Source organism: Macaca mulatta, chromosome 13, assembly GCF_049350105.2.
Source record: "Macaca mulatta isolate MMU2019108-1 chromosome 13, T2T-MMU8v2.0, whole genome shotgun sequence".
In the NCBI taxonomy this organism is placed as follows: Eukaryota; Metazoa; Chordata; class Mammalia; order Primates; family Cercopithecidae; genus Macaca; species Macaca mulatta.
In genome coordinates, this window is record NC_133418.1 from 85,694,880 (window position 1) to 85,710,529 (window position 15,650).

General features: G+C 41.4%; 1 protein-coding gene across 1 annotated transcript in view; it reads left to right on the forward strand.

Moving 5' to 3' along the window:
- The first annotated feature begins 333 nt into the window (after positions 1-333).
- The window catches only part of CDKL4 (cyclin dependent kinase like 4), a 56,700-nt gene continuing 41,383 nt past the window's right edge, over positions 334-15,650 (forward strand). Inside the window, exons 1-2 of the mRNA XM_028831739.2 lie at positions 334-645; positions 3,977-4,098. Of these exons, the coding sequence (XP_028687572.2) occupies positions 478-645; positions 3,977-4,098 (290 nt within the window). The 5' untranslated portion in view covers positions 334-477. The remainder of the gene's footprint in view (positions 646-3,976; positions 4,099-15,650) is intronic.

Below are 15,650 nucleotides of genomic sequence, written 5' to 3' on the forward strand. Positions count from 1 at the left end.
ATCTTCTTACACAACTCCTCCTAGTCATTGTGTATGCACTTGGGTTGGAAGAGAAAAGATAAACAGCATATTCCAGAGTATGAAATGTTCCTTCAGCTGGATTTTACAGCATCATATTTCGGTTATTTATTTGAGGATAATGAAAACAATAGATGGGATAAGTTTCTTTTCCACAAATTCTTTTAATTCAACTGAGGTCAACATAGAACAATTGTCAGAAATAGCATATGAAATCTTTTGATAGGTGGAAGAACTGCAGAGGACTAAACTAAGAAAATAATATCCAAATATTTTTAAGTGGATTTCCAATTAATTGATGAAAATAAACCTTTGGCATCTGGGCAAATTTGTTGTAAATAAACTGTGAGAACATTGTCTTTTATAGCTTGATTAAGGCAAGTCTACCTTATTTTCCAGGTGTAACTTTGTACTGCAAGTCAATCGATAACAGCACTAATTTAAGTCACTTCCACTGTAATGGAGAAGTATGAAAAATTAGCTAAGATTGGAGAAGGGTCTTATGGGGTTGTATTCAAATGCAGAAACAAAACCTCTGGACAAGTAGTAGCTATTAAAAAATTTGTGGAATCTGAAGATGATCCTGTTGTTAAGAAAATAGCACTAAGAGAAATACGTATGTTGAAGGTAAGTTAACTTTATATATATGTAAAATATCATGGTATTGAGTGAAATATGCATGCTAAAATTACAAAGAATTTTAAAGTTATTTTTCCCCATTGGACTTAAATTCCTTTGTATCAGCACTTTTGGGTAATAAATTGGTTATCACTTTGGACTTTGGCCACTCTGATTTTGTCTGATGTGTATGAATGTAGCTACAGATTGTTATATTGAAAAGAACTTTTATTCTTGTTAGTAAATATCCTAAGTCCACTCACCCCAGTGTTTACACTTGCCCCCAACCTCGGCCCTCCTCTGGATGTCCCTCCAAATACTTCCCCTACCAACCAGCAACTGAAAGAGCACCTCCTGGCACAGAGAGTCAGTCCCACAGGACCGCACCAATGCCCTGGTAGGCATTGACATTCATTGGTTCCTGCCTGCACTGAACCCCAGGTTATTAGACATACTGAATATCACCCCCAGTGACGTATACATTTTTTACATCAAGGTTTTTGTTATAATTGTTTTCCCTCTGATAAGATTTGACATGTAAGATTCCTAAGTTCTCAATGTAAATTTTTTCTTACGCTAAAAATCTTACACTTTTAGAACTATAAGCGACCTTAGAAATGCTTCTTATCCACCACCTGTATTTTCCACAGAGGAAACGGAGGTCTGGGGCAGCACTTCTCAAATGTTAATATGCGTTGGAGTCCCCGGGGACCTTGTTGAAATGCAGATTCTGAGTTGGGAGGTCTGGGGTGGGCCCGAGATTCTGCATTTCTGAGTGCGGAAGCTGCTGGTTTGTGGGCTACACATTATGTAACAAGACACTGTGATTTCAAGGACATACAGGCAACCTTCATTTTTGACATGTCGTCTGTTTTTAGAAAATCCCCAGAAATTCAGTTTGTAAGGGGGGGATAATAATTATCACTAATAATTATCATATTATCTCTCATTTTCAAATATGATTTCCCACAGGTTTCCTCAACTAATACATACTAGAGTTTTGTTTGAAATACAACTTGATACTTAAGAGTATTCAGGAACATATCCATCATGATTTAAAAAAAAAAAAAGTTCACTATTACCTGTCAGCCAGCAGAGGGCGCGCTGGTCAGCTCGCCAGCTCTGGCACCCTCACTGAGCTAAGCTGCAGGGCGGGTCTGAACCAGGCAGTGTGGCTTTCTAATAAAAATAATGCTTTTACCTGTCAGCCTCTCCCTCCCAAGTCTTCAGATCAAGTTAATGCTCAGGTGGTACCTTCTGCATTACAAGTGCCCCAACTTGAGAATGAGGCTGTAAGGTAAAAAGTAGCCTGATTACGACTCAGCTTGGTCTCTGATGAAGGCCCTCAGAATGTCAGAATGTCCATCCTTCTGCTTTTGGTATGTTGTGTCCATGTATGCCCTGAACAGCTCCTTCTGTGATCCATCGACCTTACTTTTCTCACATAGTCCTGTTATTTAAATTGTGTTTGCCTCTCTCTCCTTACTACCTGTTTTTCTTTAGGCAAGTTACTGTTTTTCTGGGCTAGGTTAACTTCATTTGCAAAGGAGATATAAATTGCTGACCTACCCAAAGACAGGAGATTGGCCCAGGTTTAACCTGGACATTGCATCAAGCTGTACCATCTGTAAATCTTTTACTCCCCTAGTAGAGACCCTGCTTTGCTTCCATGCTGTGGTTTTGCAGCAGCACGAAGCCACTGGCTTTTTAGATGACCTAGTCTCCTCCACTCTTTGCCTTTCTGCTGCTTTAGGCAGTGGAGCATATAGAAAACAAATTGGTTTGGTGCTTTGAGCTTTTCTTTTTTTTTCCCTTAGAGAGATGGGGTCTCAGTATGTTGCTTAGGCTGATCTCGAACTCCTAGGCTCACGCAATCATCCTGCCTCACTCAGCCTGGGCATATTTTTAATGTATAGTGGATTCTCTTTTCCCATGCTGTTGAGCAGCAGGCACACAGTTTTAGAGTGACATTTGTTTTGGTCAAGCCATGCTTATGTTAATAGATACTGAGGTAAAGGCATGCATCGTAAGTCTCTGTACCTAAAACTTTCTACTGGGCCTGCTATTCGTTGAGCTTCTACTATATGCAAAATGCTGTGTTCCCTCTATATATCTTTTTGGGTAAATGGTAGACAGTGTGGAAAGCTGATTTGTCTACTACACTGGGAAAACAACAGGAAAGATGGGTTAAGAATAAGAGTGATCACGTATCCTAATTTGCCCAAGACAGTTCTGCTTTATAGTTTTTGTCCCAGTGTCCTGCCTGGTTCACATCTCCTTTCCAAAGTGTCCTGGTGTGGCCAGGCCCAGTGACTCACACCTGTAATCCCAGCACTTTGGAAAGCCAAGGCAGATGGATCAGTTGAGGTCAGGAGTTTGAGACCAGCCTGTCCAACACGGTGAAACCCCGTCTCTACTAAAAATACGAAAATTAGCCAGGCGTGGTAGCACGCACCTGTAGTCCCAGCTACTGCGAAGGCCGAGGCATGAGCATCACTTGGACCCAGGAGGCAGAGGTTGCAGTGAGCTGAGATGACACCACTGCACTTCAGCCTGGGCGATAGAGCGAAGAAAAAAAAAAAGTGTCCTGGTGTGTATGCTAAATTATGTGGTCACCCTAGTTACAGGCAGAGTGACCATATGTGCTGGTTTGCCTAGGATAGTCCTAGCTTCTACCCATTACCCTAGTTTGGAGGATAAAATTGTATAATCGCTGTAGTGATAGTCTATCCTACCTAATCAGCATTTTCCCTTAGGTTTACAATATTAAACAGAGGCTGTGTTATAAAATGCTTCAGTTTGGGAATAGAATTTAACACACAAAATATCTATGCATAAGAGAGAACAACAGAATCAAAGAACAATGCTGAAAATATAATAAGTAAATTTAAAACACCGACTAATTGTGGGGACTTCTAGAAGAGACAGTTTGTTCCAATTTGATGGTTAAGATCTAGTATTACTGGGAGCCAACACTAGAATCCAGACTGGATTTAAATCCATAAAATCCATGGCAATATGTAAGCTGAGTGGTATTGATGATTTTTATAGTCCTTACTCAATAATTTCATTTCCTCAATTTTCTACTCAGGTTATTTTATGACTTGAATATATAGAATTTCCATAAAATACATAAAGTGTTTTTTGTTTTAGTGCAGTATTTTAAGTTACATACTTTACTTGCTATCACCAGAGAGATTCAAGCAGTTTTGTTACCACTTATTATAGGTACATTGGATGAATCTTAAATTTCTTCCAACTTTAAGTTTCTTTAAGGGGTCTGGGGAGACGCTTTTACTAGTAGCAGATCACTTAACTTTGCATTTCAATTCTTTCACAGCAATTAAAACATCCAAATCTTGTGAACCTCATCGAGGTGTTCAGGAGAAAAAGGAAAATGCATTTAGTTTTTGAATACTGTGATCATACACTTTTAAATGAGCTGGAAAGAAACCCAAATGGGTAAGTAATCTGGAAACTGAAATTCCGTACAGCCAGTTCTCAGTTTCATTTTCTGTGGAATTAACCATGGCAGATTTCAAATCCCAGCCACAATTCCCCTCTCTACCAAAATGCATCTGGCTACCCCGTCCAGTCTCAGTTAGGATGTCTTCAAAAGGCAAACAATGATTTACCTATAGGAGTTATAATTAGGAAGAAAAACCTACTGCAGATATAAAATAAAAATGAATTTGAGGCTGAATTGCATATTGGATTATCTGAATTCAAAGAATGAACCATGGTTTGATACTAGGAAACCTATTCATGTAATTCACTAACAAGTTAAAGGATAAAAAATACATATAATTGATAAATTTGAAAGTTTGAAATGTTGATAAATTCAACATCCTTTCCTGATGATTTTTTAAAAATCCCTTGCATCTAGGGTTAAAAGAATAGTTTCTTTTTTCTTTTCTTTTCTTTTTTTTTGTTTTTTTTTGAGATGGAATCTCACTCTGTTGCCCAGACTAGAGTGCAATGGCACAATCTCAGCTCACTGCAAACTCCACCTCCTGGGTTCAAGCAATTCTCTGCCTCAGCCTCCCGAGTAGCTAGGATTACAGGCACCTGCCACCACACCTGGCTAATTTTTGTATTTTTACTAGAGATGGGGTTTCACCATCTTGGCCAGGCTGGTCTTGAACTCCTGACCTCATGATCCACCTGCCTCTGCTTCCCAAAGTATTGGCACACACACCTCTCTTCAAATCAACTGCCAATTTTATACTCAATGGTAAAACTAAAAGAACTTTCATTAAAATGAGGAAACAAGACAAGGATGTCAGCTGTCACCACTATAATGTAACGTTGTTCTGAGAACTCTAGCCAATGTAATGTAATAAGAAAAGCAAATAAAACATAGCTTTTGGAAATGAAATAAAATTGTCATTATTTGCAAGATATTACTGATCTACAAACTCTAAGAGAACCACCTAAAGAGTTATTAAAACCAATAGAATTCAGTACAGTGACCCCTATAACACTACAAATTCCACATGCAAAAACTAACAGCCTTTGTGTCAAACAGCACTTCAGAAAATCTAACAGACAATGGCTGGGTGCAGTGTCTCATGCCTGTAATCCCAGCACTTTGGGAGGCCGAGGCAGGTGGATCATTTGAACTCACAAGTTTGAGACCAGCCTGGCCAACACGGTGAACCCCTGTCTCTACTAAAAATATAAAACTTACCTAGGTGTGGTGGCGGGCGCCTGTAGTACCAGCTAGTCGGGAGGCTGAGGTATGAAGATTGCTTGAACCCAGGAGGCGGAGGTTGCAGTGAGCTGAGATCACACTGCTGCACTCCCACCTGGATGACAGAGTGAGACTCTGTCTCAAAAAAAAAAAAAAAGCTAGTGGAGAAGGATCCCATTCAAATATTAACAACAACAAAAGTTTAGGAATAAAGATAAAGAGTTGTTCTGACTCTACATGAAGACAGCTACAAAACTGAGGTACATAAGGATTTTATTTAAATGAACATATGTTTCTAGATGGAAATATTCATGATTATAAAAATATTGCCTCTACAGTTTATTTATTAAACAAAATTCTAATCAGAATACCAAAAGGTTTCTTTTGAAACTTGAAAAAGACTAAATTGAGAAAAAAGAGACTTTTAACTGTCAAATATTAAATCACAGTAGTTTGAGAGACTCCCTTTGACAAAAAAGTACCATAAATGAAACTAAAAAAGAAATGAGATATTGGGTAAACTATTTGCCAGAGTTGATAAATTTTATATCTACCTATGCAGATTTTACAAATAACATTTTTTAAAAGGTTGACATCCAATTAATAAATATATTCATTCAAAAAAAAACTTTCATAAATGTGGACTGCACCCAGCCAGTGCTAAGGCTGCAGCATTGAACAAAGCACACGCAGAAAAGGAGCCTCACCTTACCTTCCAGTGAATGTGGAAAGCACATCATTGAAAAAGAGAAGGAGGCTGGGTGCACTGGCTCATGCCTGTAATCCCAGCCCTTTGGGAGGCTGAGGCAGGTGGATCAGTTGAGCTCGGGAGTTCAAGACCAGCCTGGCCAACATGGCGAAACCCATCTCCACAAAAACTACAAAAATTAACCTAGCCTCTCGTCCCAGCTAGTTGGGAGGCTGAGGTGGGAAGATCACTTGAGCTCAAGAAGTGGAGGCTGCAGTGAGCAGAGATCATGCCACTGCATTCTAACCTGGGTAACAGAGTAAGACCCCATGTCACTGAAGACAGAAGTCTTCAAAAAACAAAAAAAAGAGAGAGAAGGAAATGACCAGTACACCTAAGAAAACATGCTTATCCTTCCCTATTAATCAAGGAAATTCAAAACTTTTTAGCAAGGTACCATTTCTCATCTATTACATTTGGCAAAGATTTTTCAAAATGTATTATACTTGGTCTTATCAACAGTCAGGGAATCAGACCTCCTCATTCATGGCTGGGGAGAGTGCCATTAGGAGGGCAATTTGGCAATATGTATGAAAAAAATTTAACTCTTTTCATCCTTTGATCAAGAGATTCGATTTAGAGAAATTTATAGTAAGAAAATAATCAGATCAGGGCAAAAAGTTATGCATATGAATATTCAATACTTCATTATTTATAACAAAAATATTGGACTCCCCTAATTTTCCAATAGTAAAGAATTGATTACAGGCATTTTAGTATATCCATCCATACAATAGTATAATATGCAGCCAGTCCATTAGAGAGCATGCTTCAGAACAATAGTTCATGTTCTGAGGAAATGTTCCTGGGATGATGTATGAAAAAATGAGATAACATACTAGAATGTTAAGTATAATTAAAAATTAGAGTTTTCTCAATATTCTGTGAATGCATATATATATTACTTTTAAAATAAAAATATAAAGACAATTAAAATGGTATATTAATTCATAGATCAATTTTATTCTGCACTAAATAGGATGTTTTATGTTGACTTAGAAGACTGATATGTTCAGCCAGTCTATAAATTAATTTATAAATTAACATACATTTTCATGAAGTTAGAAATTTATGCTTACTTCATGTATTGTTCAAGGCCCTGAGACTGTTATAAAACATTCAATGCATACACCAGTTTGATTGAACTGAACATCTTTCTCTTCCCTACTTGTATCCTAAGCTTTCCTGTCTGTAGACTTAGCTCATGTTCTTCTCATTTTAATCTAGAAGGTTCTAGCCTTTTTCACCTTCACTGTCTTTATCATAATCTTTATTTATTTATTTTGAGACACAGTCTCACACTGTCGCCAGGCTGGAGTGCAGTGGGGCAATCTCGGCTCACTGCAGCCTCTACCTCCTGGGCTCAAGCAGTCCTCCCACCCCAGCCTCCCAAATAGCTGGGACTACAGGGACCCGCTACCACACCCGGCTAATTTTTGTATTTTTAGTAGAGATAGGGTTTTGCCATGTTGGTCAGGCTGGTCTCGAACTCCTGACCTCAGGTGATCCACCTGCCTCGGCCTCCTAAAGGGCTGGGATTACAGGCGTGAGCCCCTGCACCTGGCCTATCATAATCTTTAAAATGTGAAATCCTAGATAGTTGTAACATCTCTAAGTTTCCTTCATCTGGATGGAATTGCTTCCTTCCTTTGAATCCCTATGGAATTTTATTTTCATCCCTGTTATGGTACTTGGTACTTACTACTGTATATGTTTTTATGTGCAAACTCTCTCTCACTAGAGTATAAGTTTTTTGAGGGCATACTTCATGTCTCATTGATCTTAATGGCTTCCTCATGCCTAGCATTCTTTTGCTCAAAAAGTATTTCATGGAGCATTTTACACTGGTGCAGAAGATACAGTTATAATGGCACAATCCTGCCCTCAAGAAGCTTAAAATGTAATGAAGAGACAGATATTGAAAGTAACAACTACAAATGCTTACGTTGATTGGGTTAATGCTGATGCAAGGGATGCACAAGAGAAGCAACTCCAACATCTGTTGACCCCGGGAAGTGAGAGAGATTCTGCAGAGAAGGCAGCATTTGAGTTTTGAAAAGGAAGAGGAGTTGGCCAGATGGACACCCCTGGAAGAATGCACAGACACAAGAAAGAGCAAGGCATGTTCAAGCAACTCCTCTGTTGAATATGTTTTGCAGTGCCAAGGACCTCTGAACCATCCCGCTTTGCACTTTTAAGTTTTACAAATGTGCTTAGCACTGCTAGTGTTCAGTAGTGCTTTGGGTCAGCCCTGAGACTTCAATCTATTATAAATGTAGTAATGCAAATAGGAACAATCTAGAATATGCTACTCTTTTATGAAATGCTGGGTACTTCTAGATAACAATGATTAATTTAAAGCATTCATCTACTTGTACTCCTTTCCTAAAATCTACTTAAATAATAGGCAAGAAAGTATTTGTAAAGGCCTAAGTCCAGTGAATACCAAACAGAGATAAACAACCAGCTAGTATACATACCAAGCCTATTGGACTATTGTTTATTGAGGGAAACGTGTAGGAGAAATAACTGATATGTGGGCATAAGATCAATGTGGCTGGGCGCGGTGGCTCAAGCCTGTAATCCCAGCACTTTGGGAAGCCAAGATGGGCAGATCACGAGGTCAGGAGATCGAGAGCATCCTGGCTAACACGGTGAAACCCTGTATCTACTAAAAAACACAAAAAAATTAGCCGGGCTTGGTGGCGGGCGCCTGTAGTCCCAGCTACTCGGGAGGCTGAGGCAGGAGAATGACGTGAACCCGGGAGGTGGAGCTTGCAGTGAGCCGAGATCGCACCACTGCACTCCAGACTGGGCGACAGAGCAAGACTCCATCTCAAAAAAAAAAAAAAAAAAAAAGATCATCTATGTAGTGAATGTGGATTGAGCCATGGAATGGTGAGATAATGAAGGGACCCAACGACTAAATTATAGCATAAAGAAGAATTGGGCCAGGCACAGTGGCTCATACCTGTAATCCCAGCACTTTGGGAGGCCAAGGAGGGCAGATCACCTGAGGTCAGGAGTTCAAGACCAGCCTGGCCAACATGGTGAAACCCCCATCTCTACTAAAAATACAAAATTAGCCAGGTGTGGTGGTACGCACCTGTAGTCCCAACTACTTAGGAGGCTGAGGCAGGAGAATCACTTGAACCCAGGAGGCAGAGATTGCAGTAAGCCGATATTGCACCACTGCACTCCAGCCTGGGCAACAGACTGGAACTCTGTCTCAAAAAAAAAAAAAGAGTTGGGCTGGGCACAATGGCTCACACCTGTAATTTCAGCACTTTGGGAGGCCAAGGCAGGCAGATCATTTGAAGTCAGGAGTTCAAGAGCAGCCTGGCCAACATGGTAAAACTACATCTCTACTAAAAATACCAAAAAATGAGCCAGGCGTGGTGGTGTGCCCTTATAGTCCCTATAGTCCCAACTACTCAGGAGGCTGAGGTAGGAGAATCGCTTCAATATGGGAGGTAGAGGTTGCAGTGAGCCAAGATTGCGCCACTGCACTCCAGCCTGGGCAACAGAGCGAGACTCCATCGAAAAAAAAAAAAAAGAAAAGAAAAAGAAAAAGGGAGTTTTTGTCACAGTGAAGTAAGGTGGTGAAAGTGTACTGCTTCTCCTGCCAGATGAAAGCTGCTCTACTTACTGGATAGAGAAAAAAGCATTTGTTACATCAATAGATGCATCCAAAGTAGTGAGGCTGTGTTGGATTTGCTCCAGTAGAGAAACTGTATGTATAAGAGCGGCTACAATTGGCATCATCTGATTAAAGTGATAATCTATTCTCATTCTCTAAGATTCATTTTTCTTTCTACAAAGCCCAATAGTAAGTTAAATGCGATAGTGATAGGAAGTATCACTCCTGTCAACAGGGAGGATTTCCCTAAACTGCTATTGCACTACACATGATAGAATAATCCTGCCATCAAGAAGTTTAAAATCTGGCTGGTGCAGTGGCTCACACGTGTAATCCTAGCACTTTGGGAGGCCGAGGCAGGTGAATCATCTGAGGTCTGGAGTTCTAGACCAGCCTGACCAACATGGTGAAACCCCGTCTCTACTAAAAATACAAAAATTAGCCAGGTGTGGTGGTGGGTGCCTATAATCCCAGCTACTTGGGAGGCTGAGGCAGGAGAATCGCTTGAACCTGGGAGGCAGAGCTTGCAGTGAGCCGAGGTCACGTCATTGCACTCCAGCCTGGGCAACAAGAACAAAACTCCATCCAAAAAAAAACACAGAAGTTTAAAGTCTGATGAAGAATCAGATTACAAGGGAACAATTATAGATTATTATAGTGTTACAACTACCAAATGGGTTTATAAAACTGTAGCTGTCCATTTCTGACTGGTGACAACACATGATGTACATTGGTAAATTAAACTTGAATTTCTTTATCAGTTAATTGAGCATAGAAATTTACCATAAGGTTATGGGTGTGGCTTGGTGGAAGGATGACATTGAATCAGGAGTATTAAGAAATACATTATTGGCTGGGCACGGTGGCTCACATCTGTAATCCCAGCACTTTGGGAGGCTGAGGCGGGTGGATCACCTGGGGTCAGGAGTTCAAGAGCAGCCTGACCAACATGGTGAAACCCCATCTGTATGAAAATACAAAAATTAGCTGGGCATGGTAGTGGGCCCCTGTAGTCCCAGCTACTCGGGAGGCTGAGACGGGAGAATTGTTTGAACCCAGGAGGTGGAGGTTGCAGTGAGCTGAGATTGCACCACTGCACTCCAGCCTGGACGACAAGAGCGAGATTCCGTAAAGTAAAGCCAGTGACCAGTGACCTTGAAAACCACTGTGGTTCACCAGTTTTGGGGGAATGGGGAGCTTAATGACAGTCAGGTGGCAAATGAATTTTGACTCAAATCCATTTCATGGTTGCCCCAGTGGGTCCACAGATCCATCCTGGTGAATATTTTCCCATTTCCTAAGTGAGTTGCTGAAATAAATACACTAACAAAAGGAAGAGAAGTGAAGTGGCTCTCTGATCTAAGGAATGAAGGCTGTTATGGTGGAAGAGCCTAGTAGAAGTGTCTGGCACGTTGCTTTTTACCAAAATAGAAAACTGAAAGCAATGCTGCAGATTTGGAGAAAAGCATAGATTAGCATTACCATTAAATGCTATGGGGAGACATAGTTGGGTACTCGATGAGCATGTTGTCTATGATAAATTCTCTTCAACGTTTCTGTCTCCTCCAGTCTCTGAGTTCCTTCTCCCTCATTTTATTAATGAATTTCTGGCGTCTTAACTTCCTTTGGCATAGGCAACCATTTAGTCCAGGCTCAGTCAACCAGTTCAGCAACTAACTAGAATCATTCCTGTATGCCCCAGGTGGTCTGCTGAAATCAGAATCTGGAGCCAGGTGTGGTGATTCACACCTGTAATCCCAGCACTGTGGGAGGCTGAGGGAGACGGATCACTTGAGGTCAGGAGTTTGAGATCATCCTGGCCAACATGGTGGAACCCTGTCTCTACTAAAAATACAAAAAAATTAGCCAGGCATGGTGGCAGGCACCTGTAATCCCAGCTACTCGGGAGGCTGAGACAGGAGAATTGCTTGAACCTGGGAGGCAGAGGTTGCAGTGAGCCAAAACCATGCCACTTCACTCCAACCTAGGTGACAGAGCAAAACTCCGTCTCAGAAAAAAGGAAAAAAACAAAAACAAAAACAGAATCTCGAATAAGTTGTGCCCATATTGTTATAATCAGCCCAATCTAAAGTCATATTTCTTCCCCTCTGGTCCAACACCCGTGAAATCCATTTCTTCATACATTCCCCGTTATAAATCAGCAAAATTTTGTAGTTCTTTTCACTATGTAAATCTCCTCTTCCTCTGTTTCACTTTGTTATAGGCCCCTGAGTCATGCTGAGATCTGACTTTAGTTAAGGTTTGGAGACCCTGAGGGGAGGTGGGGAGAGGAGGCTTGAAGAGAGTGGACATCCCCACACAAGGCACCTGCCTCAGGTGAGATCTGAGAGTCTGTAGCAAGGCAGAAGCAGCCTCATTGTACAAGTTTGGGGGCTACTTCCTATAAGAAGAAAAATTTGGGAGGAACTTAGGGTGCTCTTAGTTACATGAATACTTTCAAGTGTCACATTCCAATTCCTGGACAATTTCTCCTCCTCATCTCATTAACTGAGAAACTAATTACCCTCACATAAATTCAGTCTTGTTCCCTGCAGGGTTATTGTCTGTGTCAGTTTTTAACAATCTCATGGTAGTCCCAGTGGATCTGTAAAGTGGGTCCTACAGAAACAAGAAGTAAGGGGTTCTTTTAGGGTAAATATCAGAATGACTGATGTCCTAACTGTGCCGTGAACCAAGATATTAAAGCTCTGAACCTGTGCTTTTTTTCTTTAATTTCTCCAGTGAAATTAGAAGCAGCCAGACCACCTCACATATCTGTTATTACCTATATTCCCCATATTGTTCTATCACACTTAGTTCACCAAAGCCTTGCCTTGAATAAGCATTTTATTCTAGATGGCCACAGGTGACTATTTAAATTCCCTTTTCAATACAAAAAATTAGCCGGGCGCGGTGGCGGGCGCCTGTAGTCCCAGCTACTCAGGAGGCTGAGGCAGGAGAATGGCGGGAACCCGGGAGGCGGAGCGTGCAGTGAGCCGAGATCGCGCCACTGCACACCAGCCTGGGCAACAGCGTGAGACTCCGTCTCAAAAAAAAAAAAAAAAAAAAAATTCCCTTTTCAGGCCAAGCACAGTGGCTCATACCTGTAATCCTAGCACTCTGGGAGGCCGAGGCAGGCAGATTGCTTGAGGTCAGGAGTTCAAGACCACTCTGGGCAACAGAGTGAAATCCTGTTTCTACTAAAATACAAAAAATTAGCCAGGTGTGGTGGCAGGCACCTATAGTCCCACCTACTCAGGTGGCTGAGGCAGGAGAATTGCTTGAACCCAATCTTGCTCACTGATTGCAGTGAGCCAAGATCACGCCACTGCACTCCAGCCTGAGTGACAGAGTGAGACTCTGTCTCAAAAAAAAAAAAAAAAAAAATATATATATATATATATATATGTATATATATACCTGTTTCATTACTGGGTGGCCATCTGCCAGCATCCCCGCCATTAATGGTAATTAGATGCTGCCCTTCAGACCCCATTACATCAGATACCCAATCCTAGATTCTCACAGCCTTGGATTGTTTCCCACATCCACTTCTGGTACCATGTCTTGAATTGGTCAGGACTCAACAACAGAATTCACTCTAGCTAGTTTACAGAGAAAGACATTTGTCTCAAGGTTTTAGTTTATAAAATTTCTGGGAGTGCCAGAGAATTGGTCAGGATTCAACAACAGAATTCACTCCAGCTAGTTTAAAGAGAAAGACATTTGTCGCAAGGTTTTAGTTTATAACATTTCTGGGAGTGCCAGAGAAACAAGATTAATTGAGCTCCTATTAGGTACCAGGTCCTGTTCTAGGTGCTGGGACTGTAATAATGGGCAAGAGAAAGTCCTTGCCTTGTGCAATTTACATTCTGATGTAGTCCAGCAATAAAGAAGAGTTATGAGTCTTTGAAGAAAAATGAAGCACAACGTGAAGTTAGAGAATGCCCAGGAGGTGTATTAGTCAAGGTTCTTCAGAGAAACAAAACCAATACGATACGTAGAGGTATTGATAACAGATTTATTATGGGTATTGACTCGTGTGATTATGGAGGGAGAAAAGTTCCACAATCTGCCATCTGCAAGCCAGAGAACCAGAAAAGCCGATGGTCTAATTCAGGCCAAGTCCTAAGGCCCAAGAGGACAGAAGGCTTCTAAGTCCAAAGGCCTGAGAACCAGGAGCTTCCACGTCCAAGGGCAGGAGAAGACGGATGTCCCAGCTCAAGGAGTCAGAAGCAACCCTTCCTCTACCTTTTTGTTGTATCCAGGCCCCCAGCAGGTTTGATGATGCCTGTCTGCCTACCCTCACCATTGTGGGTGGGTCTTCTTTACTCAGTCTACTGATTCAAATCTGAATCCCTTGCAGAAACACCCTCACAGACACACCCACAAATGATGTTTTGGGTTTTTTTGTTTTTTGAGAGAAGGTCTCATTCACTTGTCTCACTCTCTGCAGTGGCCTGAACATGGCTCGCTGCAGCTTCCAACTCCCGAACTCAAGCAATCCTCTTGCCTGAGCATCCTGAGCAGCTGGGACCACAGACACTCACCATTATGTCTGGCTAATTTTTAAACTGATTAGAGATGGGGTCTTGCCATGTTGCCCAGGCTGGTCTCAAACACCTGGGCTCAAGCAATCCTCGTGCCTCAGCCTCCCAAAGGGCTGGGATTACAAGCACAAGTCACTGCACCTGGCAGAAATAATGTTTTACCAGCTATCTGGGCATCCCTTAACCTAGTCAAGTTAACACAGAAAATTACTCATTACCAAAAGAGAGTAGAAGGAACAATAAACTGTTAATAGAAGTAGAAAAAGAAGTGAATATAGAAATAGAAGTAGAAATAGAAGTAAAATGTTATTAACAGCCTGATAGAAGGTATAAATAAGCCTACGGGGCCAGGCACAGTGGCTCACACCTGTAATCCCAACACTTTTGGAAGGCCGAGGCAGGCAGATCACCTGAGGTCAGGAGTTCGAGACCAGCCTGACCAACATGGAGAAACCCCATCTCTACTAAAAATACAAAATTAGCTGGGTGCGGTGGTGCATGCCTGTAATCCCAGCTACTCAGAAGGCTGAGACAGGAGAATCACTTGAACCTGCGAGGCAGAGGTGGCGGTGAGCTGAGATTGTGCCATTGCACTCTAGCCTGGGCAACAAGAGTGAAACTCCATCTCAATAAATAAATAAATAATAAAATAAGCCTGGCATGTTCAGAGAACAGCAGGAAATAATGGACTGGGATGGAGTGACTTTGGGGATGTGATAGGAGATAAAGTTGGGGAGGGAAATGGAAGTAAAATGTTATTAACAGCCTGGTAGGCCATAGTAACAAGGCTGGATTTTATTCTAGGATAGTAAAGATTTACTGAGAAGGACTGAATTCATCTTGGGTAGTAATAATGAAATCAAGCTTCCCCTATTAAGTTTTTATAACAAACTTCCAGGTCGTGACTTCTGATGTCAGCATCAGGTCTTCCTCTGAGTGATTCAAGGAGCATATTCCGAGCAGTTCAGTCTGAATTCCCCCATCATGTCACCCTTTCTTGTTAACCCATTCAGACTTGAACTGTGATGTCTCATGTTTGCTTTAAGGCCTTCATTACGACTTTTAGTATTACTTTTAGCGGCAAGAACCTCAATTACTTTTGAACCAATCAAATATTTGGTTTTGCACTCGCCCAAAATATAATATTTAAACACTGAGCATCATTTGATTTCACCAGAGGTTCATTTTGCTCCAAGATGCTTTGAAAAATGCTGCCTGTGGCTGAACAGTGCTGCAGCACTCTATCTTTCTGGACTGAGCACCGCGTGGATGTGCATTCTCTTTGATGGTTATCTTCTCTTTGCACGATCTGTAGTGGTGGTTTGTGGTTCTCTTTGATGACTATCTTCTCTTTGCACGATCAGGGATGTTGTTTTGCCCCTG